Genomic DNA, 24204 nt, shown 5'->3' with positions numbered 1-24204 from the left:
ACACTGCCGTTCTAAATGTACAACACCCTACGCCCATGTATCCAGTGTCCTTGTCTGCTGTGGGTACGCTCACGGAGATCGAGACTTTATTGCTTCTTTTATTCCCTCATCACCCCTAACCCTTCTTCCAGCCTGTATTATCGCCTAGATCAATGTAGATGAGACGTACGGCATGACCTCAGCAGATGAGCAAAGACCAACATGACGGCATCCATCTCTGTTCTTGTATTTCTTCTGTCAACAATATCCCCCCGTAGCAACATTCACCATCCCTTCTTGCTGTATTCGCAAACCTCATGTCAAGCAACTGCCAAGATACCATCCATCCGACGTCTGTCTCGCCCCTTGCCCTCACCTTTCCTTATCATGCCCTTTGAAACGTCATCTCCTAGACCATCGCGAATACCGCCACAAGTAAAGTCGAGAGTTTCAGCTAACACGGGCCCTCGCTCTTCTCAACAGTCTCCTGAATCGGAATCGACACATGATCCCAACGATGCCGCCGAGAGCGTAAACGACCCCGCAACCCCCAACACACCTCTGGCGGCGGCAGCGGGCTCTCCCGACGCCGATGCCTCCCCCATCACCCCCGCGCCTCTTAACATCCTGCCATCACGCGCGCGTCGCCAGTTTGCCGCGCGACTCGCCGAGCGCAAACGCGCGGCTGCGGAGCATGGGACGGGCGATTTGGCCAGTGGTGCAGCCGGCGAGGGCGATGACGACCAGCAATTTGGCGAGAGCATGGGCGGCGAAGGCGACGGCGAGCGCGAGCGAGAGCGCGACTGGACAGAGCGGTACGGCGGCGACGCTGCCGCGACCGACGCCTCGACGACCGCATCTGGAAAATTATCAGCAGCAGCATCGTCATCGGCGGCAGCGGGCGGCGCGGCCCGCTTTAGCAACCTCTTCAAGCACAGCGCTGAAGATAGCGAAGAGGAGGAAGAGAGCAGTAGTGACGAGGAAGGCGAGGAGCTGGTGATGAAGGAAGGCGTGCTGGCGCGCAAAAGGAGCGGCGTCGGGAGTAGCGCGGGCAGCACCAGCAGCGCGGGGAGTGGCGGCGGGGGCAGCGACAAGGAGAGGGAGTGAGTGGGAGCGGAAGTGCAGGAGAGCAGGCAGGCAGGCTTTGAACACGTTGGACTGGCTTGCTTTTGGCTGTGTCAGATGGGTTGGATTGGCTTCGGCCAAGCAAGCGAGCGAGTGGGCTGCATATGGGAGATTTCGATTCGAGTGTTTGCGGAGTGGGCAGGGGGGCTAGGCATCATGACGAAAGGGGACTCTTTCTTTTTTTCTCTTCTTTTCTCCTCTCCTCTATTAGTTATTACCACTTTTGCATTCTCGTCTGCACGTCGTCTCTGTCTGTCTGTCTATCCGTCCGTCCTTCTTTCTGCCTTGTCTGTCTGGCACTCAAGTGGCTGGATACAGAGCTGTAGCTGGTTCCTCGTCTTGAGCCCCTTTGTCTCCTTTTACCTCTCTCTTTGGATAATGCCTTGGACCCACTCATACATGCGACATGGACATGGCGACGATGACGACGCACGATCACTCAGTCGGCACGGACTACACGATGAAAACATCTGGCTTGATGAGGACGACAACAGGAGAGCGAGGAGGGAACGGGATGACGAAAGCACAAGCAATCAATCAGATACTTAGACACACAGGCGGACAGACAAACAGACAAACAGACAGACACACGGCTTTCTTGTATTCTAGACACCCCAACCCCCTGCTGCAGCACTGCATTCTTATACACCTCTCTCTCTCTCTCTCTCCCTCTCCAATTATACATCCATTTGGCAATTTCCACATTTTTCTCCGCACAAAAACACCAACACGACTAAGCGGCAGCATGTCCATTTGTCCAATAAATCTTGGTCGTTTTGCGGCCACAGTGTTCAAGACAGCGAGTGGTGTCTGGGAAGGGGGAGGGGTTGTTGGTCCACCGATCCGATCCGATCCGATCCGATCCACCCACTCCGTTTCTCGACAAACAAATTTTTTTTTTTTTTTTTTTTTGTAAAAGAGTGCGATGGTGGGCAGGTCGGTCAGACTCATGAAGGAATGAATTGATTAATGAGGGCATGAATAAAATGACGTTTAAGATGAGTGCAAGGCAGAAGAACGGAACAGCAGAGCAGAAAATCAACTACGAGGACAACAGCAGCAGCAGCAACAGCAGCAGCAGCGGTTGTGGCAATGACAGCGACGGTTCTACCAACCTACCCCATCCATCCCAACCACTCTACCTCCCTAAATTGCTAACCAGATTCTATTAATGAAAGGGTATCCATGTCCACATGTAAATGTATTCATTTTCAAGAATTCCAAAATTCCAAATTTGCCCTCTCCGTAGTAGAAAGGTGCGTGGCGCATGCTTGCTTTCTCGCTTGCTTGCTTGCTTGTGATGATGATGATGATGATGATGACGATGATGACGATGACGACTGACTGCGAATGAAGATGAGATCAATGCATGCATCCGTCCGCCCTCCCGCCAGCGCCCAGATCCGGGGCGTCAATTCGACTTTTCCTACCGACCCACCCACCAACCCGCCCGCCCAACCTGCCGCCCAAAACCCTTGCCCAATCTATGAATGATGCGACATACTCTGCTTCTGTCTTTGATTCTGGCTGCTGCAAAGGCGTTTGTTCCTCTCCATGCCATGCCATGCCGTAAGAAATAGAAAGGTGGTTCAATCGAAGGATGATAACAACGACGACAACGACAGCGATGCAGATAGACGGACTTTGTGAACCGAACCGAACCGAAAAGAACCCACAAAAGATCATGATCATGATACGCAATCGCTCACTTGCTTGCTTGGCAATTTCTCAACAGATTCGTCTTCGCGCTCTTCTGCTTCAACGCTCTTTTTCCTCCTCTTACTTAAGATGCGTCGTTTGCTTGCCGTTCCCCAAACCTCTCTCCCTGAGACTCTCAAAACCTGCATATGCACTCAATGCAAGCCCCTACGTCCTCTCAACAAGCTTCCTCAGCTCAGCAAACTTGACTGGCTTGGGGAGGTAATGATCAATGCCACTGCCGAGCGCCTCCTCTTGTGCCTGCGCCGACGCCAAACCGGTCAGAGCGACAATCTTTGCGGGCTTGAGGCCCTTTTCCTGCTCGAAGCGGCGGATCTCGCGCGTCGCGGCGAAGCCGTCCATGATTGGCATGCTAATGTCCATGAGGACAAAGTCGAACGACTTTTTGACCGTCGTGCTGCCCGGCAGTAGCGGGTTTAGGGGGGGCGTCGTCGCGATTGCCGAGGCGAAGGTTGCCGGCGTCGAGACTGGCATGTCGTCCAATGATAAGGGTGTCGTATGCAACTTCCGGTCCGGGGGGGCGGATTGCGGAGAAAATGAGGCGGCGGAGATTGAGGTTGCTGACTCGGAATAGGATGTTGTTGATGGGGCGGGCGAAGATGAGTCGGAGGTGGGAGAACCGAGTGGCATAGGTGGCGGTGATGTGATGATCACCGTGGCATCTTTGTAGCGCTCAAAAGCTTCGAGGCCATTGGTGGCTTCGACATACGCGTACTTGTGCTTCTTCATAAACATGACGAGTAGCTGGAGGTTGATGGGATTGTCATCGACCACCAGGATATGTAGTCGGTTATATCGTGGCAAGCTTGCTACGCTGTTTGTCGGCGTGTCATCTCCTGCTGGCGTGGCCGGTGTGTGTGTGATGGAGGGCCGATCGACGTTTTCTGTGCTGTCGGCATTTGTCTTAATGGCATCACGGAGCAACGACACCTCTGGGACTTCAATCACTGAAGGTACCTCGTTACCGCTCAAGCTACGAATGGGACCGCTGCGGTAGGGCAGTTTACCAGTAGTGTCAGCGAGCGGTCCTTTTCGCGGCTCAGCCATGACTGGAGGGGCACTGATTGCTCGATTGGACGGTGGTCTTGCGGCTTCTTCTTGGATGTGGCGGAGGCAGGTAGATATCAGTCTTGCCAGTTTTCGAGGTCCACACCTAGCAAAGCTGTCAGAATTTGAATAGGCTCAAGGAAAATTGACTTACGGTTGCGAGACCACCTCGACGTGCCTCCCTAGAGCATGCAACCGGTGCTCCTCCCTGGCTTTGAGCGCGATCTCCTCGGAAGGGTTGCGACAGACGATTACCAGAGGGGCAGTGCCGCTCTTGCTTGCGTGGAATTCGAAAAGCTTGTTGATCAGGGCCGGTTCAGTGACGAAAAAAATGTCTGCTTCGACTTCATGCATCGACGTGGCTTCGGTGACTTCCATGTCAAACCAAGTCACGCATGTATCCCTGAATGAACTTATCAGACGATTGTCTTCCCGATTTTCTTCTATGCACTCTTCAGAAGGAGGTATGCATGCATCCGGTCGCAGGAGGCAAACTTTGGTACCCTTGGTCGACATTGATGCAGGCATGATGGTGCTCTCCGGATGCTTTGCTTGCTGGGCGCTGAGGGGCAAGCTCAAAAAGACATCCACTTCAGTGCCCACACCCTTGGTGCTCTTGACGTCGATGCTCCCTCCCAGCGAGTCGACAATTTGTCGCACAATGCTGAGACCCAAGCCAGTGCCGACAGCAAAAGGATCCTCCTGAGAAAACGGGGAGAATAGACGTGTCCGCTGATACTCTTGACTCATGCCAATTCCAGTGTCGACAATGCGGAGATGAGCATCAAGTCTGGATGGATCTGGACTTCTACACGATTGCAAGTTGACTGTGACATAGCCCGCCGCCGTATACTTCAATGAATTACCAAGTAGGTTCATTACGATACGCCGCAAAGCGCCGGGCTGCGTTCTGACATTCCAGCCTCCAGCTGGAGAGACGTTGAGCAAGATGGTCACACGTCCATCCTTGTGGGGAGTAATGTCCACGGAATCTTTGACAAAGGCATCTGATGTCGATGTCAGCGCTTTGACGGTGGGGACACTGTCGCTGTAGAATGCTCCTGCATGCGCCTTTTTGAAGGCGTCACCCGCACAGACGGCCTCAACAACCTCCTCAACTAGAGCGCTCAAGTCGAATTCTGTGGTGACCCCCATTACGGAATTTTCGTTGCTGCCATTACCGACGGCTTTGTTAAGTCGCGCGTCGTGCTTTTTGCGTCTTGATCGCCCCAGCTTGTTTATCTTTGCATAATCCAAAACGTGGTCGATGGTGTCCAACAGTGTTTTGCCGCAAATTTCGATTGACGTGAAAAGGGAAGCCTGGTAGGGGGTGGTTGCTGTTTCGTGCCCAAACTCTACAGAACCGAGAATGCCATGCAATGGTGATCGTAACTCGTGACTAATGGATGCAATGAAGGTCGTCTTTGCTCTATCAGCTCGCTGGGCATTAACCCTCGTAACCTCGCTCATGATGCTGTTTCCAAATGCCTTCAAGTACGGCAACTCATTGTCTGGGCTCATCAATCGGCCAGCAGTCTTGACCCAGATGAAGGCCCCTGCCACCCATTTCTCCACCATTGGATCCCAAAGCGGAAGGAAAATGAGACTTCTAATTCCGGGGAGTACTTTGAGAAGTTCGGTTGGTATGAGCTTATCGCCCTTTTTCTTCGTCTTTTTGGCATGATCAGGAGTTGAGGTGATGCCGCGCATGGTCTGGATGTGCTCGGGCTCGGACTTTTCATCGGAGGAGATGCCAGCACCCTGGTCCGTGAAGCTGAAGAATTTGCCATAGGGAAACTTTTTGATGTACCGCTCCATGCTGCGTTCAGAAAAGCCGAAACTCTTTTCAGTCAAAAGATCTTCTTGTGCAGAGTCCGGGTCTATAGATAAGCCAATGACCTCGCAGGTCTTGTCTGGTCGAAACGTATGTTCTCCGTCCTGCGGCGCGTTGGAATCCTTGACTGCAGAGACGGAGCCCGGTGACTTCTTGGCCCTCCTAACTCGCCTCTGGTCGCCAGAACTCGAAGGTGGACCGCTATCCGAGGTTTGCGAATCATCACTCGGGTCAGGGTGGCCCCCGCTGGCGTCGTTCGGCGATCCTTTGATGTCACTCGATACAGTTCCAAAAAATACTACGCCATCAGCGCCCGTGGAGGTCCGGATGATGTTCGCTGCTCTGTAGAACACGCGCGATACGTCGTCCTCGTGTTCGTCCTTTCCAGGTGGCCGGGACATGCTGGTAGGCAAGGTTGAAGAAAACGAGGAGCGTGTGGTGGAGGCCCTGGGAGATTCCTTGTCCTCGATGCGCGCATTTTCGGTCTGCCGCTTCAGCGTGGAAGAATGCGTGCGGAACGAGGGACTTCGCAAGAGCATGCTGTCATCGACCGGATCCTCCGAGCACGACGGCACCGTAATGGGATTCACGCGGTTGCGGGGGGTGTCGACTTCAGAGACTCCCTCGATAAAATCGGCCAGACCTCGAACCATGCGTTCGCCCTTGTTGCGGTCGTCTCGGTCCTTGGCCATTTCAAGGTGCTCCATCACGGTCGCAGCCATATCTTGCATGAATTTGAGTTCCTCGATGGAGAGTCCGGAGCGGTAGTTGTCATCAGACACGGCGTAGGCACCGATGCGGTGACCGGCCTGTCTGGGTCAATTCGACCCACGGAAAGAGGCGGTAAGAAACATACCTTGGTCCTGATGGGCACTCCGGCATAGAACAAGACGCCAGGATCGCCCTTGACATAGTCGCGGTCCTTGAAGCGGTCGTCTTCGCGCAGGTCAGGAATCACCAGAGCCTCGGCGACAAAGGTGTTGCCATGGCCGTCGTCGGCGGTGTAGCGCGAGCCGAAGAGGTGTTCCTCGACGCCATCGCGACGCGAGATGACGGTTTGGCCCAGCCAAATGTTGTCGCCAGGTCTGTGGCGCAAGTCGTCGATCAAGGAGAGGGTCTGGGTGGCTTCGGCGAGGATGTACTGCTGGTGGGAGTCGACGAGGGAGATCATGCAACGGCGCACGTTGAGCCTCAGAGCGGCGAGTTGGGCAAAGGCCGTCAGGGCCTTGTCGCGCGAGGGACGGGCCCTGTAGCCCTTGTAGGTGAGTGGTAGACCAGCGCCCTGGGTGTTGACGTTTACCAGGCTCTGCAAGTGACCGTCAAGCCAGGGTTGGTAGTATCTTTTGTTGGTTAGTGTTGATCAACATGGAGCCCCACGGAGAAGGAATGGTCGCTAACCTATGCAGGTCCCTCTCTCTGGCGGCTTCCGGGTACATGGCCATGGTTCTGTTGCGAGGAGGGACGTGAAGGCATGAAGCAGCGAAAAGAGGCTGCGGAAGGCAGGACAGGACAGGACAGGACAGGACAGGCGACAAAGGGCACAGCACGCCGAGACAATAGGACGGGGAAGTGCCTGTGGCAGAATCAGTGGGGTGGGGGGGGGAGGAAGCGGCCTCGAGCGATCAGCGATGCAGATTGCCGCAAAGCCGCGCGGGCCGGAGCGTCGTCCCAACGCTGGATAGACTTGGGAGTGCAGGTTTCAGCTCAGCCAGGGCAGCGCAGAGCCATGGCTCGAGGAGGGCGCGTTGGCGAAGGGGTTGAGGGAGAGGGAGGCAGGCTCCAGGGCATCATCAACATTGAACCCAAGTCAATGAATCGACATGGCTGCGGCGGGCCGATGACCGAGCTTCCAGCAGTGGGCGGGCCGACTGGGGTGCAGGCGCAGGCGCAGGTGCATGGCAGCGAGCGTGAGGCCATGATTGAAGGTTGCGTATGGGTGGGGGGTACCAGGGTGCCTTCGAACTTCGAACTGTGCGCCTGGGCTGTGTCATTGTCAACAACAACGGCTACAACGTCAACAACGACAACAATGACAGGTCAGCACGGTTGTCCGGTGGAGCATCTGGTGGCAAACATGGTTTTCTTGATGGTGACCATGGAATTGTGCTGGCCCATCGCCCGATCTTCGCCATGTGCACGATGGTCGTCCGTGGATGGAATTCGCGAGTCATGGATGGCTGCTTTTTTCTGCTCGCTGACTGAACTGCGCCGCCGACGCAACCCACACTCGAACTCGAACTCGAACACCACCTCCAACCTACCTACCTTGTACCATCTCGCCTCCCGCACCCAAACTCTGTGCCTGAACTCGTTGCCGCACCCAAAATCATCCCGTGCATCCTTTTCCCGCCACAACGAAGTCGCCCCGGACCAGGACCAGGACCAGGACATGCCTCGACTCGGAACTGCCGGACCTCGTCTCGGCCATGCGCGAACAGGTTTCTCCCCGCCCTTTTCTCCTCTTCAATTGGTAAGCTTGTCGACACTCACTTCACGTTTGTCTGCGTCTCTCTTAGCGCTAGCTGTAAATCCCTCCCGCCGCCATGATTGCTCAGGGGTCTGTTGTCTGGCTTAGCTTGACCCAGCCTCTTCCAACGTTGGTTCTGATAACAATCGTCGGCCTAATTTGGAACATCTTTGCACGTCGGAACCTCACCACTACCAAACCCACTTTGCCCAAATATGCCCCTTTTGAGATATTTCTGGCCAGCAGCTGTCTCGTGGCTGGAGGGCTGCGGCTTAGCATAATGTAAGTCGCCGGACTTGTCTCGCGTCTCTCGAGATGCTTCTCTCATCATCTTTCCGTCATTAGCTCCTTGATCCGGAGATATGGGGGGCCATTATTTGGCATAACTTCTACCCATCAAGTCATTTACCAAAAGGAGGGCATCGAGCGCTTCCTTTCGCAGCCATTGCACACACTGGGCAATGAGCCCGTCGCTTGGACGATCCACACTCGGGTTTTTGGCACAGACAACGACCCTGTTCTCCGTCTCAAGACCGGCGTTGCCCGGAAGGAGCTTTCCATTGCCGTCGAAAGGGTGTACATGTCAGATGTACTTTCATCTGAATGCATACAAGGAGCCGACATACCCAAACGTACCCGTTCGCTTGTCACGCTCTCCAATTCGCAAACCCCGAATCCCTGGGAGCGTCTCGCACAATACCGACTGCTGGCTCCAGAGAGAGAATATCAGCCGGGAGCGGCAGAAATCAACCTCTTCAACCTCATCCGTAGCTTTGGTGCCGCCATCTCGATCCCCATGCTCTATGGTTCCTACTTTGTGAAGGAATGTCCCAATATCCTGCGAGACTTTTGGGCCTTTGACAATGACTGCTTCCCGCTCGTCATGGCAGGCCTTCCCACTTGGGCTCCGATGAAGCATTTCAAAGAAGGCCTTGCTGCCCGAGCACGAATCGCTCGGGACCTTGCCGAGTTCTATGAACTGGTTGACAGATTCCAACGCGGCGAGGATCTCGATCCGTCCATAGACTTGACAGACGTGAGCCAGATTGTCTTAGAAAGAAGCACCATCTACCAAAAGTACGACTTTTCGCACCGGCACCGCGGGCAACTTGACGCGGCGCTGCTCTGGGGTCAAAATGGCAACATGCAACCGTCCACCTCGTGGCTTGTCATGTACATCTATGCGACCCCAGGCCTCCTAGATTCGCTGCGGGAAGAAATTGCACCACACGTATCTGTGTCAGAAGCCGACGATACTTCTCCTCACCCGTACATCACGCGCCTCGACATTGCTGGCCTCCAAAAGCACTGTCCCCTGCTGCGCTCCACCTGGCTGGAAACATTCCGCGTCGCCAACGAGCCTTCGTCGCTGCGCTACATCGCCAAACCGGTCCAGGTGACTCCCGACTCGGCGACGCTCCAGCCAGGCACATTTGTGACTGTGCCGCACGCTATCAACCAGCACGACGCGTCGCTGTACCCGGAACCGGAGCGCTTCGTCCCCGACCGCTTCGTGCGCGTCGACGCGGTGACGGGCCAGCGCAGCGCCCCCTACGGTCCGCTCAAGCCGTGGGGCGGCGGCCACGGTATCTGCAAGGGTCGCGTCTACGCCGAGAAGCAAATCTTCGCCGTCGTCGCTTGCGTCGTGTCGCTGTGGGATTTTGAGCCTGCAGGCGGCGGCGGCGGCGGCGGCGGCGCGTGGAAAGTTCCCGGGATGCGGCCTGGGACGGGCGTCATGAGGCCAGCAGAGCAGCTGCTCGTCGTGGCGAGGAGGAGAAAGCTGATCAAAGTTTAAGCAATTTAGGGTTCGGGGAAGGCGGCGACGTAGAAGAAAGTTGGCAAGACAGTCGAAGACTCACGCGACTAATTGACCTGCAGGCGATACACAGCAAAACAACACACATGCAACCAGCGCGACAATGACGACATGGTGATGCGGCGGGACGGGCGATGCTACGATAAGGTAAAAAACTTTAAAAGTTTTATCGGCGCTTGTTCCCCGACTTTCTTTTTTTTTTTTTTTTTTTCGTGTTTCTTTTCCAATTTTGACTTTTGACTTCACGGCGGCGCGGGACGGAGTCTTTTGCGCAGGTTGTGCTGCTGGGTTGACTTTGACGGACGTCATTACTGTCCGTTTGCTCGGGTATTCTTATTCAAACCCAAGTTCCCAACCCCTGGTTCCTTGCCTGTCGACACGGCGCGCTGCTAGCAGTATGTACGCGCACGCGCGGCATGTGCGCTCCACGAAGACTGAACGGTCGTGGCGTGGGAAAAGTCCGTGCTTCGTGTGATAGGTAGGTATCTAAAAAATTCCAATGGGCCTGTTTGAACGTGCGTCTTTGAAATGTCGCCCGCCGTCAGTTGCAGCGACACGACATGGAAGCCATCACGGCGCCAGCCGGGCGAGAAGCGTTGTCCCAAAAAGGGAAGTCCAAGCTCAGATCCCGCTTCGAACGTCTACCAAATGTCGCCCGTGGCACATTTCGCGCGGCAGCGGCGTGTGATCCACGCCGACGGAGCTGTCAGGGTCGTTCCAACTGACCGACGGTCGACATTTCGTAGACGTTCGATGGTACAAGGAAGGAGGCACTTGCCCCTTCTGGATAAAAGCCGAGTCAGTTTAAACGTCTAGCCAATGTCGACAGTGATTGGGGCGATATTTCAATCAGCGCTGCTCGCTCTGGCTGTTCATGTGTACGCTTTGCTGGCTGGTCCAAAAGGTGCTAGCAATCAGGCCTGCGACTGTTTGTTTGAACATCTATGAAATGTCGTCCGTCGGTTGGAACGACATTTCGATGAGAGTCGTTGATTCGTGATGGCTGTCTCCAAATGGGGGGGGGGGGGGGGGGGGGGGGGGGGGGGGGGGAGGGGGGGGGCAATACGGCGGGCTGAGAAGTAAAAGTTCGGACGTCTGTGTGGTAATGTCGCTCAACTTACGGGCGACATTCCAGTAACAAACAGTCGACATCAAAGTCTTAGACTCGAGGCTGAGCCAAATGGAGTGGTCAGGCCTTCAACATTTTGTTCAAGCGTCCATGAAATGTCGTCCATATTTAGAGCGACATTACTCGGGCGTACCAGAGGCGGAGAGCAACGCGCCACGTGTGGGATCATCGTTGTCTGAATGGGGTAATCAGGCTTACGACTGTTTGCTCAAACGGCCGTGTGTTGTCGTCCGTAATTGTAACAACATTCAGTGATCTAGAACGCAGGACCAAGGCCACTTGCACTGTGAGGCCCAGGATCGACAGGTAGCAGTCCCAGGGCAAAGACAGGAGACTCCTTGCAAGAACAGCGGTCATCATGCGATACGACTTCGGAAAGACAAATCCTTCCATTGATTTCGAGACCTTTTATCTATCAATCAGTGACGTTCCTCGTGTCCCATACCAGTTGCCCGGCGAGTCGTCATCCGGGACATTCTATCTGTCTACCTCTCACCCCTAAGTGTCCAGAGCATTCGTACTTGTTGATCGATTAGACAATACATTTGCAGACCCGGCAAGGGGTTAATTTTGTTCGCCGCTGTTTGGTGTAACTCGGGGAAACTCCAGTCGTACACTAAGAGCACTTGCAAATTTGCTCAATGCTGACTGAGTTCAGCAAGATCGCGTGATGTTGCTTTGCAACGCGGGAGATGAATTCTGCAAAGACTCGCGGCTGATGTTCACATCTCATGAGATGGGCTGTTCGCGTTAGACGCATTGAATTCTTGCTTTTGCGCCATCATGGCCCTGGCCTCGGCCGGGGTAGGATCGTATGAGCGACGAGACCCGCCAGATGCGTTGCCGCTCTTCGCGTGAGTGGCATCTCCAGGGCGATTGGGAGAATCGAGACTTTTCGGAGTATTTCCCGAAGGAGGTCCTCCCTGACGCAGGTTCATATCGTCTCTGCGGTCGGATTGTTGCGAGTTGTTGTTGTGATTGTTGTTCCCAAAGAACTGTGGCTGCGGCGGGTCGTCTTCGATAGAGTCGAAGATATCCATGTGAGGTCTACCTTGCGCAACCTCTTCGAGAATGCGCCATGCACGGCGGAATTCCTCGCGGATGGCAACGATTCCTTGGTGGCTGACGGTGCGGCCGACGTTGTGGTCGAGTTCAAATGGGTCTTGAATGCAAACCAGGTAGCGGTGACGGACTTCTTTCTTCTACAGGAAATGTTAGCATGTGGTAAGCTCCAGGAGTTTCGGGAACCTACGCTATTCTTCTCAACCCGAGCTCTTGTCCAACCTAGCTCGCCCTTCGTAACCATCCTCTCCCATGGCTTGCGCTGGCCAAACGTAATGACGTCGCGCGTCCAGTGAAAGCCCCCAACGCGATCAGGTATACCTGGACGACCGTAGTAGCTGAAGAATCCTCTCAGCAAGGCACCGAGGCTGTCCCTGTTCTTGGTCCACTGTCCTTTCTGTTTCATGTCTTGAATGTATTTTTCGTCGCCACAGAATTTAACCCTATGTCCCTCAACAACCACGTCAACCCAATTGGGACTCGCTGTTTCGTTGGCGTATCTCAAAGGGCTTTGAAGATCTTGAATGACGGGATCGTTTGGCACACGCATGAGATAGTGGAGCACCATGAGGGCGTATCCATAGGACGAGAGAGTCCCGTTGTAGGAGCTGTTGATCTTGCGCTTCTTGGCCCAGGCTTTGACGAATATGACCATGTCACGAACCCTCTCATCACTTGTGGCGTAGCAATGAAGTAGTCTGGTGTTGTATATTCCCAGGTGGCCCGCAAAATTGAGATCACAAAGAATTCCGACGCCTTCTTTAGGAAAGTCTAGAGGGCCAAGGGGTTTTTCGCGAAGCCAGGGCTTCTCTTGGCGGGAGTCGTGCTTCGGGTGGTCGGCAGAGCTTCTCTGCCCTCCGTCCGCTTGATTTGCGCGGTGATCAACCGAAGGAGCTGCATCCTCTTGATTCTCCCTGATTGCTGGTCTGCTGTGCTCAGACGGTGACTTGTCTTGCGCCGTGTTTCTTCCCTTCGAAGCAGCTGCATCTCCATATGAGCCCGTGGTATTGGGGTCCTTGGTAGGAGCAGGGCTCGCTTCAGAAGTTGTGTCCGCATCATCTTGCCCTTCTGCAGCGTCCTCCTCACTGCTCTTGTCTGTGCCCTCCAGAATGGCCGCCTTTTCCGCTTCAGGCAGGTCGTCCCACTTTTTTCGCTCAGCTCTTAGATTCTCAAGGAGCTCCTCGGAGGGCCTTTCGCAAAACTTGATTATGGGCACCCGCGTGTTTGTCAGTAGCCGTGCTCCGAAGCCGTTGTCGAGGAAAATCTTTTCGAGGGCGCGTGGACCGTACTTTCTCGCCGATTCAGTGTCGTCTTCGTTCTGGGCAACGACGGCCAAGTCAATATCTGAGCCTTTCGTGACGAACCCCGTGCCGATGCTACCAAAACATTTGAACTCGAGCTTTGGGACATTGGGTACATTGCTCATCTCAGCCTGGCAAATTTTCTGCAGACGATCCACAAAGCCCAGCTTGTCATTCAACTCACTATCCGTCATTGCCACTCCAGGGACCATTGAGGTAGCGAGCCGGCCAAGATAGTTAGACTGAGCGGAAGCTTGCTTTTGCTGATGCTCGAAGAACTGCTGCCTTTGATTGGAATAAGGATCATAGAGCTGCGCAGCCGGCTGGCCAGGACCACGCATGGGTCCACGAGGATGCTGGTGGGATAGGATCTGGGGGCTGCCAGAAGACATCGGCCCCCGGAGATGGGTGGGGCTACCTGGCGGCCCACGGTTCTGAGGACCCATTCGAAAACGCTGAAAATTTTGGGACGGTGGCACACTGTTCGGATCCGGCTGTTTTTGCGCGTAGCCGGATGGGATACTCCGGCTGCGCATGTACGGAGGGACATGGCCATTGCCTTGATGATGCTGATTGAAACTTGGCGGGGCTGCTTGAGGAGATGGAAGATCCTGGCGGTATTGGCCCGTATTCGATTGACTACGGCCATGATGGAATCCGCGACGGCCCTCACTGTAGACTTGTTGTGGGGAGTCGTGGGGCAAGCGACCTCGAAAACGATCCTGGGCTGGAGCAGGGCGCTGGGACAGCGGAGCGGAGCTGGCGGCAGAATGTGGACTGTTGGTCTGTGTGGGCGATGACTTCACAGGAAACTGCTCTCCGGGTTTTGTTTGTGGCGCATCTTGGCCAGTACTGTTCTTCAAGATCATAGACCGGAGCTGATCCTCCAACGGTAAGGCGTTCATGGTGGAGTTTGGGTTCGAAGAGCGGAACAGAGCCAGGAGGAGGATTTACAAGCTGGCAGACGCCACAACGTAAGCAAGCGGACCGAGAAGGCGGGAAATTCGGAGAAATTGGCTTCCAGAAGATGGAAGCAAGGTCAGGAAACGGTGACAGGGACGAGAAACCAGAGACTCAGACAGCTGTGGTCATGTGAAGATGGAGAGAGGTGTGTCGAGGGCGGCGGGGGCCGAGCCGCATCTTGGTCCACGTCCCAGAGCTCTGTAAACGGAATTGGTTTTCAAAAGCGTCGTCGACGTGTGGCCGGCGGGTGGAATGAACAGGACGCGGTGCATTGAGTGTGGAAACGCGATTGATGGTAGGGCTGAGGAGCTTGGGTCGTCGCTCTGTTGCATCAACCAATCGGCTTCGACTGCTCAACGTCTTGGCGCGTCCGGGCCGGAAAAACACATGCTCCGGAGCAATGAGCAGCTACTTTACAGCCTAGCGCTGCCTGGGCTTGCCTGCACGCGCTCCTCTTCCCATACCCATCTCTCACACAATCGTTCTCCGTCCTTCACCCTCAGCATAAAGCTCTCTGGATCTCACGACTCACACCCTCTGCCGCCAGGTATTTCAAACTGGCACCCGCGATTCACATGTACCCGGCAGCCCTTTGACGCCTCTCCGCTCGCTCACAGCTACTGTCACCTCCTCCATCTGAGCTCGACTGCCTACGTTGCTCCTCTGCGCCGGCCATCGTCACAGCCTCACACGTCCTCGAAAGGCACCCGGCCTAAGATGAGTGCATCTCCAGCAGGTCCCCCTGGGGCTACTCCAAACAGCGCTCCCGCTACCAACACCCCCAACGGTGGCGCGCCCACCGCAGTCCGTCGCGCCAAGCCCAAGGCAAATCCCTTGGTTGACCCTCGAAGACAAAGGCAAAGACGGATCGCACAAAGAGCTGGCACCCCTGCTGGAGCTCCCAACCCGCCCAGGCCTTCTTCCAATGGGGGCGAATTGCAAACCAAGTACGAAGAATTCAAGCCTAACCAGAGTGATGTCAAAGGCGACTTTTTTAAAGTGGTGACGACCAAACGCGCCATGCTCGAAGGGCTTCGTTTTCACGTCATGAAGTTCCAGTCCAAGAATGATGTCGATCCCACCAATCAAGTCGAATTCACGCGCCCCATTCGCCTGCACAGACGGGACGCTGGAGCTGGAAAATCTGGCGCAGGGGCTGGCGAAGTCGAAGAAGAAGAGAACGAAGAAGAGACAAAGGAGAGGGCGCGTATTGAAGCTCAAAAGGAGCAGCGGAGACGTGAGCGCGAAAGCACACAGGCCCAGATCGCGCCCAAGTCCAAGACGAAGACAATCACAGACAACCGGAAAAAGATTATGCAAGTCTACGAACGGAATGACACTCCAGAGGCGATCAAGGCTTCGCGACTGCGCTATGAAGAAACACTCCCATGGCACCTTGAAGACTTTGACAACAAGAACACCTGGGTGGGAAGCTATGAGGCCGCCTTGTCCGACACTCATATCATGTTCTTTAAGGAAGCTGGAGTTGTCGATCCTCAAACAGGTATAAAGGCGGAAGATAAGCTTCGCATGGTGCCTGTGGAAAAGTGGTACAGGTTCAACGCGAAGGACAAGGCTACCTCGCTCTCGCTGGATGAAATCGAAAAGCAAGAAAAGTCAGGCTCTACCTTGACGCGGTGGGCACTGCACGCTCAGGGCGCTGATGGACCCAAGAAGCCCAAGTGGATGCGAGAGAAGGAGCTCGAGAAGGAGCAGAAGAAGAGATTGGAGGAGATGGGCATGAAGTCGAAGCTTTATCTGCGCAGTGCAGGACGAGGTGATGAAGAGGCTCCCAGGAAACGGATCAATGACGACGACTACTTCCGGTCGGATGCTCCCGATGCAGACGTTATTGATTTCGACGAGCAGGAACACTTTGCAGACGACGAAGAGGGTGTCAACGGCCTATTCGAGGGCGAGGATGAAGACACCAAGGCCGCTCAAGATAGAATTAAGCGCGAGCAACTCTCTGCCAACTTCTTTGCCAACAAGGATGAGAAGGACGTCTGGGAGCAGGAAGAATCGGAAAAGATGGAGAAGGAGCTGGCGAGGAAGCTGGAAAAGAGTCTTCGTAAGAAGATCATCAAGCGCGAAAAGAATTACAACTACGACCTTGATGACAGCGAAGGGAATCCTTACTCAACCAATAGTGATTCCGAAGACAGCGAGGCCGAACGACAAAAGGAGGAGGAGCGCAAGAAAGAAGAGGAGCGTCTTGCTGCTGAGAAGGGCAAGCTCAAGCCGGGCGAGAGCAATGCAACTCAGCCCGCATCCGGCAGTTCTAGCAAGGGCAGCAATACACCATCCAGCCAGTCCAAGCTGGGCAACACCAAGCTCTCGATGTCGTCGTCACAGCAGAATCTCAAACGTGCTGGTTCTCCCAACCTTTCCGAAGCTTCAGGAAATGAGTCAGCGCGCAAAAAGCACAAGAAGAACCCAGGATCCGGCACCGACAGTGAGGCCACCGATTCTGGCGTGAAGAAGATGAAGCGTGTCCATCCAATCACAAACACGGCCAACAGATCCCGCAGTGGCACTCCCGTTGGCCCAAGTCGCCCTGGCAGCCCCGTGGCCGGCTCTGTGGCCGGTGCGCCTGCCAGTCGTGCCGCTTCCCCTGGAGCTCTTGCGGCAAACCAAGCAAATGCTCTCAAATCTCGACCTGCTGCTCCCGCGGCCAACTTGCCGCCACCGACTGTCGAGGAGATTCGCGCCGTCATCCCAGCTCAGGGCGCTACCATGACCCAGCTCATTTCGGCTTTCAAGGGAAGGCTGCGTGCCCCGCAAACCCAGAAGGAGTTTATTGTCAATGTCAAGAAGGCTGGCACGTACGACAAGGACAAAAAGATCATCTACCCTAAAGTCGGCTCCTAGAGATGGTCGAACCGTCCATGCAATCTTCCTGGCTAGAACCAAGACTTGCAATTACGCATGTTCACATTGTCGATGCGTGACAGCGCAACCTTGCAAAAGCACAACTGCGGCACTCACCCTTCATTCATACCACATTGTATAGCATACTGGGTCGTGGATTTTGCATCTCCAACCAGGCCAATCGACCCTTTTTCTTTCGTCTTGTCTTTCAAATCATTCCCCACTTGGCATTTGAGGGAATTTTCCACGGCGTTCATCAACAGGATGGGACTCAGACTGAAGGGGCTACATCTTCTTTCTTTCTTCTTCTTCTTCTTCTTCTTCTCCCCTTCGAATCAAAAAACTGGTCGTGTCCATACCATTGAAGTTGGAAGGATGGCATGGCAGAAGGGCGGTATCGGTCACTTTCGACGGGACGGCTTGATCCATTTTTCCGCGAACCAAAACTGCAATAATGGGAGACGACTTTTCGTTGGGTGGCGAGATTGATACAGGGCAGGCAGGCAGGCAGGCCGACAAACGGCCAGCCATTCAGACGGACACTGTGTCATTAGTCGTTGGGTCGCTTGATGCCGGTGAGCAAACAGGAAAATAGCAAAAAGCGATTGTGCACCAACTCGTCGTTCTCTGAAGCTGCACTGGGTGAATTTGTTACGTGACACTGGAGGTCAGATTTTGGCTGAGCTGTCGGCCAGGAAAGAGCACAGGGCTTTAAGATGACGAAGACTTGGCGGAAGCCGTGCTTGCTGCATCGTGCATATCGGCTCACTGACCAAGCTCGCATCTGGCTGAACTGCTCCGCAATCTGGCTCAAGCAAGGCATCTAGGCCAGCTATTGTCAATTGATCATAGATCCAACTCGAAGGCTCACAGTAGATATTCCGCAGAGACAAGTCACTTACAAACAATCATGAGCATAGGTTTCATGACCATAGTAGGTAAGAATGCGTTCATTCCTAAAAGAAGCCGAATCAAGAAGGGGATCCGTCTGTCAATTTCACCGCGTCCTGTCCCGTTCCAATACAGTCCGATCCTGACCCAGGGTATCTCTCTCGTATCCAAAGTCAGTCCAGCAAACAACGTTCATCATTGTCTGCCCCTTTCTCTCTCTCCCTCTCCCAAATAGACAATCACGCAAGCCCCAACGCCCTAAACCTAAACGCCAACTCGATACAAACCGAAAACAATGTAAAGTCGTGCGTGTATATACCGTAACACCACAGTCAGTCAATGCATGCACGGCACAAACGCACCCTACCCAATCATCATAGCCCTCATGACATCAACCTGCTCCCTCAGCAGCCTCAACTCCTCTCCCATGACCCTCATGTCTCTCCTCAGCGCCGCACAACAAGCGCTGCCGCACTCGCAGTCCCCTTCTCTGGCGACTTCGTGGCCCCAAGCCGTTTCATTCGCCAGTGCGCCTCCCACGCGCGTGCTCGAGTCCGGCGAGCTGCTCCTACCCCGCTGCGAGCTTGAAGGCAACGAGCCTCTCCGGGGAAAGTACTCGTCGACCGGCACGGGACCCTTGGGTGAGAGCGCCGCGCCTGGCGGTAGTAGGGAAGGCGCATTGAGGAAGGCGTGAGCGCCGCCGGCGGTGTCGGGAGAGCGGTCTGAGAGGAGCGGCGGCAGTGGAGAGCGCGGATGGGTGGGAATATGATGAGGAGCGCCGTAAAGCTTTCTGACCGACGAGTTGCGCTGAGAGCGGGTGCGCTGGGACCGCGCGCGAAGGCGAGGCCGCGACTGGCTGGCTTCGTCGTCGGATGTGAGCCAAATGTCTTCTGTTCTCTCGGGCGGGCCTTGTGCGTTGGCTGGACCATTTTCTGCAAGAATGGCTTCTTCTCCTCCACTTCCATTCGTGTCTCCTAGATCTCTTTGACTGGGTTTTGGAAGAGACTGGGTACTAGGGGTGCTGCTAGAAGTCTCGCGCGGATTCATGTACGGCGCCAGGAGGGCAAGGCCTCCCTTTTGGCTTCCCGAATCTCCCAGATGCCGGATGTCCGCTAGAATCTTGCTACTGGTGCCGGTAGAAGTCGAATTGGACTCGAGGGTCAAAGTGCTCCTGAAGGAGCCTGGCATGCGTACTTGCGAGACTTTTCGGCTTTTCTTGGCTAGGGGAGTCTTCTTCGATGGGGTCTTGGCCAATTTGGCCTCGCTCCTTGGGGAAGGACTCGGAGAGATCGTTCTCTCGGCATAGGATGTCCGTTTATTTGGATCCTCGTGTTCAAAGGCCTTAGATGAAGCTGCACCATCGCGCCGATCGATGACTTCTGATACGTCTGCGCGGCCTGGAGCCAGAGATGGTGGCTCGCCTAGCGTCACATCTTCTCGATAACGCTCCGGTAGTATTGATGTGCTGCTCTCACGGAAAGTGGAACTGAGGATCCTAGGTCGATTTCGAGGACGTGGACTCTTGCGCTGAGGAGATCGTGGAGGTGATACTGGCTTGACGGGAGAAAAGAGATCCATGTAGTTCACACCTCCGATAGGAGGTAGAGCGCTGGCAACGCCTTCGGCGCTCGGGGTGTAGTTGACAGTCCCGAATTCCTCGCCAAAGGCGTCGCCAGGTGCTTCTGTGCCGCAGACTGACGAGCTTTCCATTTCAGGCTGCTGGTTTGCTTCTGCCAAAGTCTCAGAGCTATTGAACTCCACACTGGAAGCATCCTTTTTGTCACGTCGATGAACAGATGCCTCTTTGGTGGCAGGTTGCGTCAATGACTCTTTAGAAGACTTCAATCCCGGCCCCTTCATCCACTGTACATCGACAATGCGGCCAGCTTCAGCATCAATGGCCCTTTCCGTCAATATAAGCCCAACCGAGTCAAAAATAAGGACCTTGCCATCTTGTCGACCGATTGCAATGGTATTGTTCAGGGCGTCACCAAGTGCAGTTGAGCGCGCAGCATTTCCGGGCTTTTGCCGTACAGGAGAACGAGGCCTTGCGGGTATAGACAGGATGGACAAACTAGTGGCGGGTCCCTTGACGTGCCAGGTGCGCAGAATGGTTCCTCCACGGTCGAAGTCGAGAAGTCGGCAGCGCCCATCTGCTCCGACACTGATGGCTCTTGATCGATGCCCTGGGAGAAAGGCTGCTCCCGTGATGGAGGTTGACCTGCCAACGCCAGGGCTCCTGAAACAGTCGTTTTCCTTATCCGCCACAATGAGACTGGTGACATTGTGGAGATTCTTGAAGGAACCGACTTCTCCGCCTGTCCCTCCTCGGCCAGCCCTTCCAAGTATGCGGGTTGCGTCGTAAGCCGCCAGAGTGCCATCCTTGAAGGCGAGGAGGAACACGTTGGGACGCTCCGGATGGAAAGATGCTCTCTCGACTGCGGCGTCAGAAGCTCTCGGGTGCAGCGAAACCGCTGGTGTCCGCAGCGTCAGATTTTGCAGATAGATCGTTGGTGGCCTTTCTGATCCAGAGAGCAACAAATGCGAGGTATGTGAAATGGCCAACACGGTCGGCGGAGACGGATGGGTATGCGAAGGCTCGAGCAGGCAGGCCTGGCGAAGCGAGTAGGATTGCACGGCGTTTTGAAGGGTGGTGGTGAAAAAGAGGATCTTCGAGTCGTTCGAGTATTCTAGCAGACGGATTCTCCCCTTTTCAAAATCAGCACCATTCGTTTGAACATGAGCAAGCTGATTCATACTTCAGTGCCCTTGAGCCTATAGCTTCTCTTCATGCCTCGATTCGCATCATGTAGCACCACGACTTGGTCGTCGGCTACCGCGAGAAGTCCACTTCCATCCTTGGCCTCTTTAGCAGCAAGGATGCCCCCAGATCCCGACCTGAAGGCATTTGTCAAGCCGTGCGCATCCCACGACCAAACGAATTGTTCGGTCGTTACAATCAGATGATGGTCCTTGGGGAAGGTGAAGGCAGAAGGAGGCTCGACAGGTCCAGGCCGAGCATTTTGTGCGACGCGAGAGGGCGGCATCTGGGGATTAGGGTGTGGGCTCGAGCATTTGGGCGAGGGTGAAAGAGAGAGTGTTGATAAACACCGAGTTGGCGTGGTGAGATGCAGGCGGTGAGCGGGGTCCTCGGTACTTGTTGATTGGCCGTGGCTCGTCTCCAATCATCTATTCCACCATGGTGCTCAACTCGTCATCTATGGGCCAAGCTATTCAAGATGTCTTGCAATAAATACAATATGGCTTCTTCAAAAGATATATGTATATATATTTATATACACGGTTCGAATAGACCAAAACCAAACTGCGGTCTACCCAACACCAATGTCTTGGCATCTCGAATGTCGGAGAAGGCCCTTCCGCCGTCGCCGCACCTGCTCCCGAACAACCATCTTCCATTCACTTCTTCAGTCGAGCGCGCTGCGTACCTCTCGCTCGACATGTCAGATTTCACATCGCGACCAGCCTGATGTCGCCCTCATACTTTTACCACTTGGCTTTTGAACTGTATTCTCATCCGCTTACACCTAACGAGGACGTCCTGTCTCATCCGGCCAAAGGCGAGATATACCTACCACCGCCTGACACCAACATCTTCTCCTCTTCGTTGCCAGAACACCATAAGCCTTCGTGGGCTTCCCCTCCACGCAAACGCAAAAACACGCGCCGCAGCAGAACCGCTGCCAACAGCGTCGACCTCACCAACCTTAGCCACCCCAGCTCCGCGCGCCCCTCATACAGCGAACGCCGTAAAAGCCACCTGGATACCAAACCGTTGAATCACGAAAGTACGCCCAAGAAAAACTCCGAGTCCCCGCTGGCTGCCAAGGACTGGCGCTTCGACAGCGTATCGGTCCAGAGCATAGACATGGTACCGGCGCCCAGTAGTACCGCCGCAGCAGCAGCTGAAGACAAGGCGCAAGCGTTGACTTCTTCGCGTGTGGGAGTCGGACTCGCGACCAAGGGCGCGTTTGTGCCAGGAGAGGTCAAAAATACCGAGGTGGGCTGGGGGGTGGTGCATCTGTACCGCGACTCGCAAGAGACGCCTGGGCTCTACTATGACACTTCGTCAAGCACTGGGTCGGAGGGAGGACACGCGGAAGAGGCAAACCAGCAGGAATTCAAAGAGGAGGACTGCACGACTCTCTGCATATTGGCAGTGCCGTCGTACATGACACCATCTGACTTGTTGGGCTTTGTGGGCGAACAGACAAGAGAGGATGTCAGTCACTTTCGACAGATCCGGACGGCGAGGGCCAACAAGTACATGGTTCTCATGAAGTTTCGAGAAGCCAAGAAGGCGAAGCAGTGGCGGAAGGACTGGAATGGCAAGCTGTTCAATAGCATGGAGGTACCATCCGCGAAAACTCTCGTTGGCAATGTTCAAGCTAACAAAGCTACGCAGCCCGAGAATTGCCACGTCGTTTTCGTCAAGTCAATACAATTCCAAACCCCGGGTGAGAAGCAAGACCCCTCAAGCTTCCCGTCAATGACAAACGACCCATTTACCCCTACCGCGAGACCGACTCCAACTGCTCCGGTTCCTGGGGCCTCGGAGTCTAGCGCCCTGCCAACTTCACTAAGCACAAAGCCTCTTCCGCCACCAACATCCTCTCTCGTTGAGCTGCCTACATGCCCGGTCTGCCTGGAGCGAATGGACGAGACCACCGGACTGCTGACCATTCTTTGCCAACATGTCTTTCATTGTGCCTGTCTCGAAAAGTGGCGAGGCAGCGGCTGTCCCGTTTGTCGGTATACTCAGAATGACTCGCTGGTCTCGCGGGGCAACACGGCAGATGGCGAAGCGCCAGAAAACGAGTGCAGCGTTTGTGGAACAGACGCAAATCTCTGGATATGCCTCATTTGTGGTAACATTGGCTGTGGTCGCTACGACTCGGCGCATGCTTTTCAACATTACGAAGCCACCAGCCATAGCTATGCCATGGACATAGCAACCCAACACGTCTGGGACTACGCTGGCGATGGTTATGTCCATCGACTTGTCCAAAACAAAGCAGATGGAAAACTGGTCGATCTCCCAGCGGCCCACCACCCCAACTCGAGCATGACTGGTTTCACCGACGATTACGTACCACGCGAGAAGCTGGACAACATGGGCGTTGAATACACATACCTCTTGACCAGCCAACTCGACAGCCAACGGCTATACTTTGAGGAACAGCTCGACCGCGCGGTCGACAAAGCCGCCAAAGCCACGCAGGCTGCTGAAGACGCAGCTGCCACTGCTTCCGCAGTGATGCGCGAGGTGCGCGAACTTCGAGAGCAGCACGCTAGTGCAAATGCCACCATCTCTTCGCTCGAAAAAGACGTCGCACGATTCACGACCAAGGCCGACAAGGCCGACAATCTCGCGAGGTCGATGACCAAGCAGTATCAGGAGGAAAAAACTTTCAGCGGATCGCTCATGAATCGTATCAAGCACCTCGATACTAAAGTGGCAGAGGTGGAAGAAAAGAACAATGTGCTTGAAGCTGAGAAGCAGGACCTCATGGAACAGAATCGAGATCTTTCATTCTTCATCAGCGGCCAGGAGAAGCTGAAGCAATTGGAGCAAGAGGATGGAGAGGGTGGGTTCGGCGATGAAGTCAGAGAAGGCACGGTTGAGGTAGGCCCGACGCCGCCAGAGAAGAGCAAAAAGAGAAAAGGAAAGGGTAAGAAATAAAAGATCGTGTCTGTCGGTTTAGGGCGCTATATACCCATTGGTGCATTTTTTGGCCGAGGCTCTTGTGGGTATGCCACATGGCCGCGGCGTTGGGGGAGTTGTTCAGCGCTTGCTAGTATCAAATTGCTGAGGCTTTGACTGCCGTCGTCTGCAAATGGGACGGACGGCCTGGTCTCGGGATCAATTGCCATTGTAGTTCAGAGTATCCAATCAACTAACTGGCTGCAATCCTTCCATCTTGGCTCTCACATACAGCACAGGTGAGGTGACGGCTGGCTCGCTCTTGGCTGCGTGAT

General features: G+C 54.8%; 7 protein-coding genes across 7 annotated transcripts; 4 read left to right on the top strand and 3 right to left on the bottom strand.

Moving 5' to 3' along the window:
- Nucleotides 1-201: 201 nt before the first annotated feature.
- Nucleotides 202-1086, top strand: IWZ02DRAFT_432454 (uncharacterized protein; the record flags this gene model as incomplete). The annotated part of the gene is made up of 1 exon (XM_066766219.1): nucleotides 202-1086. One exon carries the CDS (start codon nucleotides 202-204, stop codon nucleotides 1084-1086), a length of 885 nt encoding a protein of 294 aa, XP_066624110.1.
- A 1448-nt stretch (nucleotides 1087-2534) lies between these two features.
- On the bottom strand, nucleotides 2535-7617 carry IWZ02DRAFT_449491 (histidine kinase G7). Its single transcript, XM_066767407.1, has 4 exons — nucleotides 7103-7617; nucleotides 6561-7044; nucleotides 4025-6513; nucleotides 2535-3976 (listed from the first exon to the last, which is right to left on the bottom strand). The coding sequence occupies exons 1-4, from the start codon at nucleotides 7144-7146 to the stop codon at nucleotides 2971-2973; spliced, it is 4023 nt and encodes a 1340-aa protein (XP_066624109.1). The 5' UTR covers nucleotides 7147-7617; the 3' UTR covers nucleotides 2535-2970.
- A 95-nt stretch (nucleotides 7618-7712) lies between these two features.
- Nucleotides 7713-10121, top strand: IWZ02DRAFT_449488 (putative cytochrome P450). Its single transcript, XM_066767406.1, has 3 exons — nucleotides 7713-8174; nucleotides 8614-9966; nucleotides 10050-10121. The coding sequence occupies exons 1-2, from the start codon at nucleotides 7878-7880 to the stop codon at nucleotides 9964-9966; spliced, it is 1650 nt and encodes a 549-aa protein (XP_066624108.1). The 5' UTR covers nucleotides 7713-7877; the 3' UTR covers nucleotides 10050-10121.
- A 1717-nt stretch (nucleotides 10122-11838) lies between these two features.
- Nucleotides 11839-13820, bottom strand: IWZ02DRAFT_375399 (uncharacterized protein; the record flags this gene model as incomplete). The annotated part of the gene is made up of 3 exons (XM_066764822.1): nucleotides 11839-12318; nucleotides 12369-13092; nucleotides 13126-13820. The coding sequence occupies 3 exons, from the start codon at nucleotides 13818-13820 to the stop codon at nucleotides 11839-11841; spliced, it is 1899 nt and encodes a 632-aa protein (XP_066624107.1).
- A 1076-nt stretch (nucleotides 13821-14896) lies between these two features.
- IWZ02DRAFT_449484 (transcription initiation factor IIF subunit alpha) lies at nucleotides 14897-17637 on the top strand. The gene has a single exon (XM_066767405.1). It carries the CDS (start codon nucleotides 15160-15162, stop codon nucleotides 17311-17313), a length of 2154 nt encoding a protein of 717 aa, XP_066624106.1. The 5' UTR covers nucleotides 14897-15159; the 3' UTR covers nucleotides 17314-17637.
- Nucleotides 17638-18240: 603 nt separating this feature from the next.
- Nucleotides 18241-21332, bottom strand: IWZ02DRAFT_498739 (quinon protein alcohol dehydrogenase-like superfamily). Its single transcript, XM_066770218.1, has 2 exons — nucleotides 20964-21332; nucleotides 18241-20913 (listed from the first exon to the last, which is right to left on the bottom strand). The coding sequence occupies exons 1-2, from the start codon at nucleotides 21249-21251 to the stop codon at nucleotides 18568-18570; spliced, it is 2634 nt and encodes an 877-aa protein (XP_066624105.1). The 5' UTR covers nucleotides 21252-21332; the 3' UTR covers nucleotides 18241-18567.
- A 95-nt stretch (nucleotides 21333-21427) lies between these two features.
- On the top strand, nucleotides 21428-24131 carry IWZ02DRAFT_449480 (BRCA1-associated protein 2-domain-containing protein). Its single transcript, XM_066767404.1, has 2 exons — nucleotides 21428-22576; nucleotides 22631-24131. The coding sequence occupies exons 1-2, from the start codon at nucleotides 21695-21697 to the stop codon at nucleotides 23906-23908; spliced, it is 2160 nt and encodes a 719-aa protein (XP_066624104.1). The 5' UTR covers nucleotides 21428-21694; the 3' UTR covers nucleotides 23909-24131.
- Nucleotides 24132-24204: the final 73 nt, after the last annotated feature.

The sequence above is a fragment of the Phyllosticta citriasiana genome (genome assembly GCF_038021145.1).
Source record: "Phyllosticta citriasiana strain CBS 120426 chromosome Unknown IWZ02scaffold_5, whole genome shotgun sequence".
NCBI classification, from domain to species: Eukaryota; Fungi; Ascomycota; class Dothideomycetes; order Botryosphaeriales; family Phyllostictaceae; genus Phyllosticta; species Phyllosticta citriasiana.
Note: the sequence above shows the minus strand (reverse complement) of the source record. Positions and strands in the feature narration are given on the sequence as shown.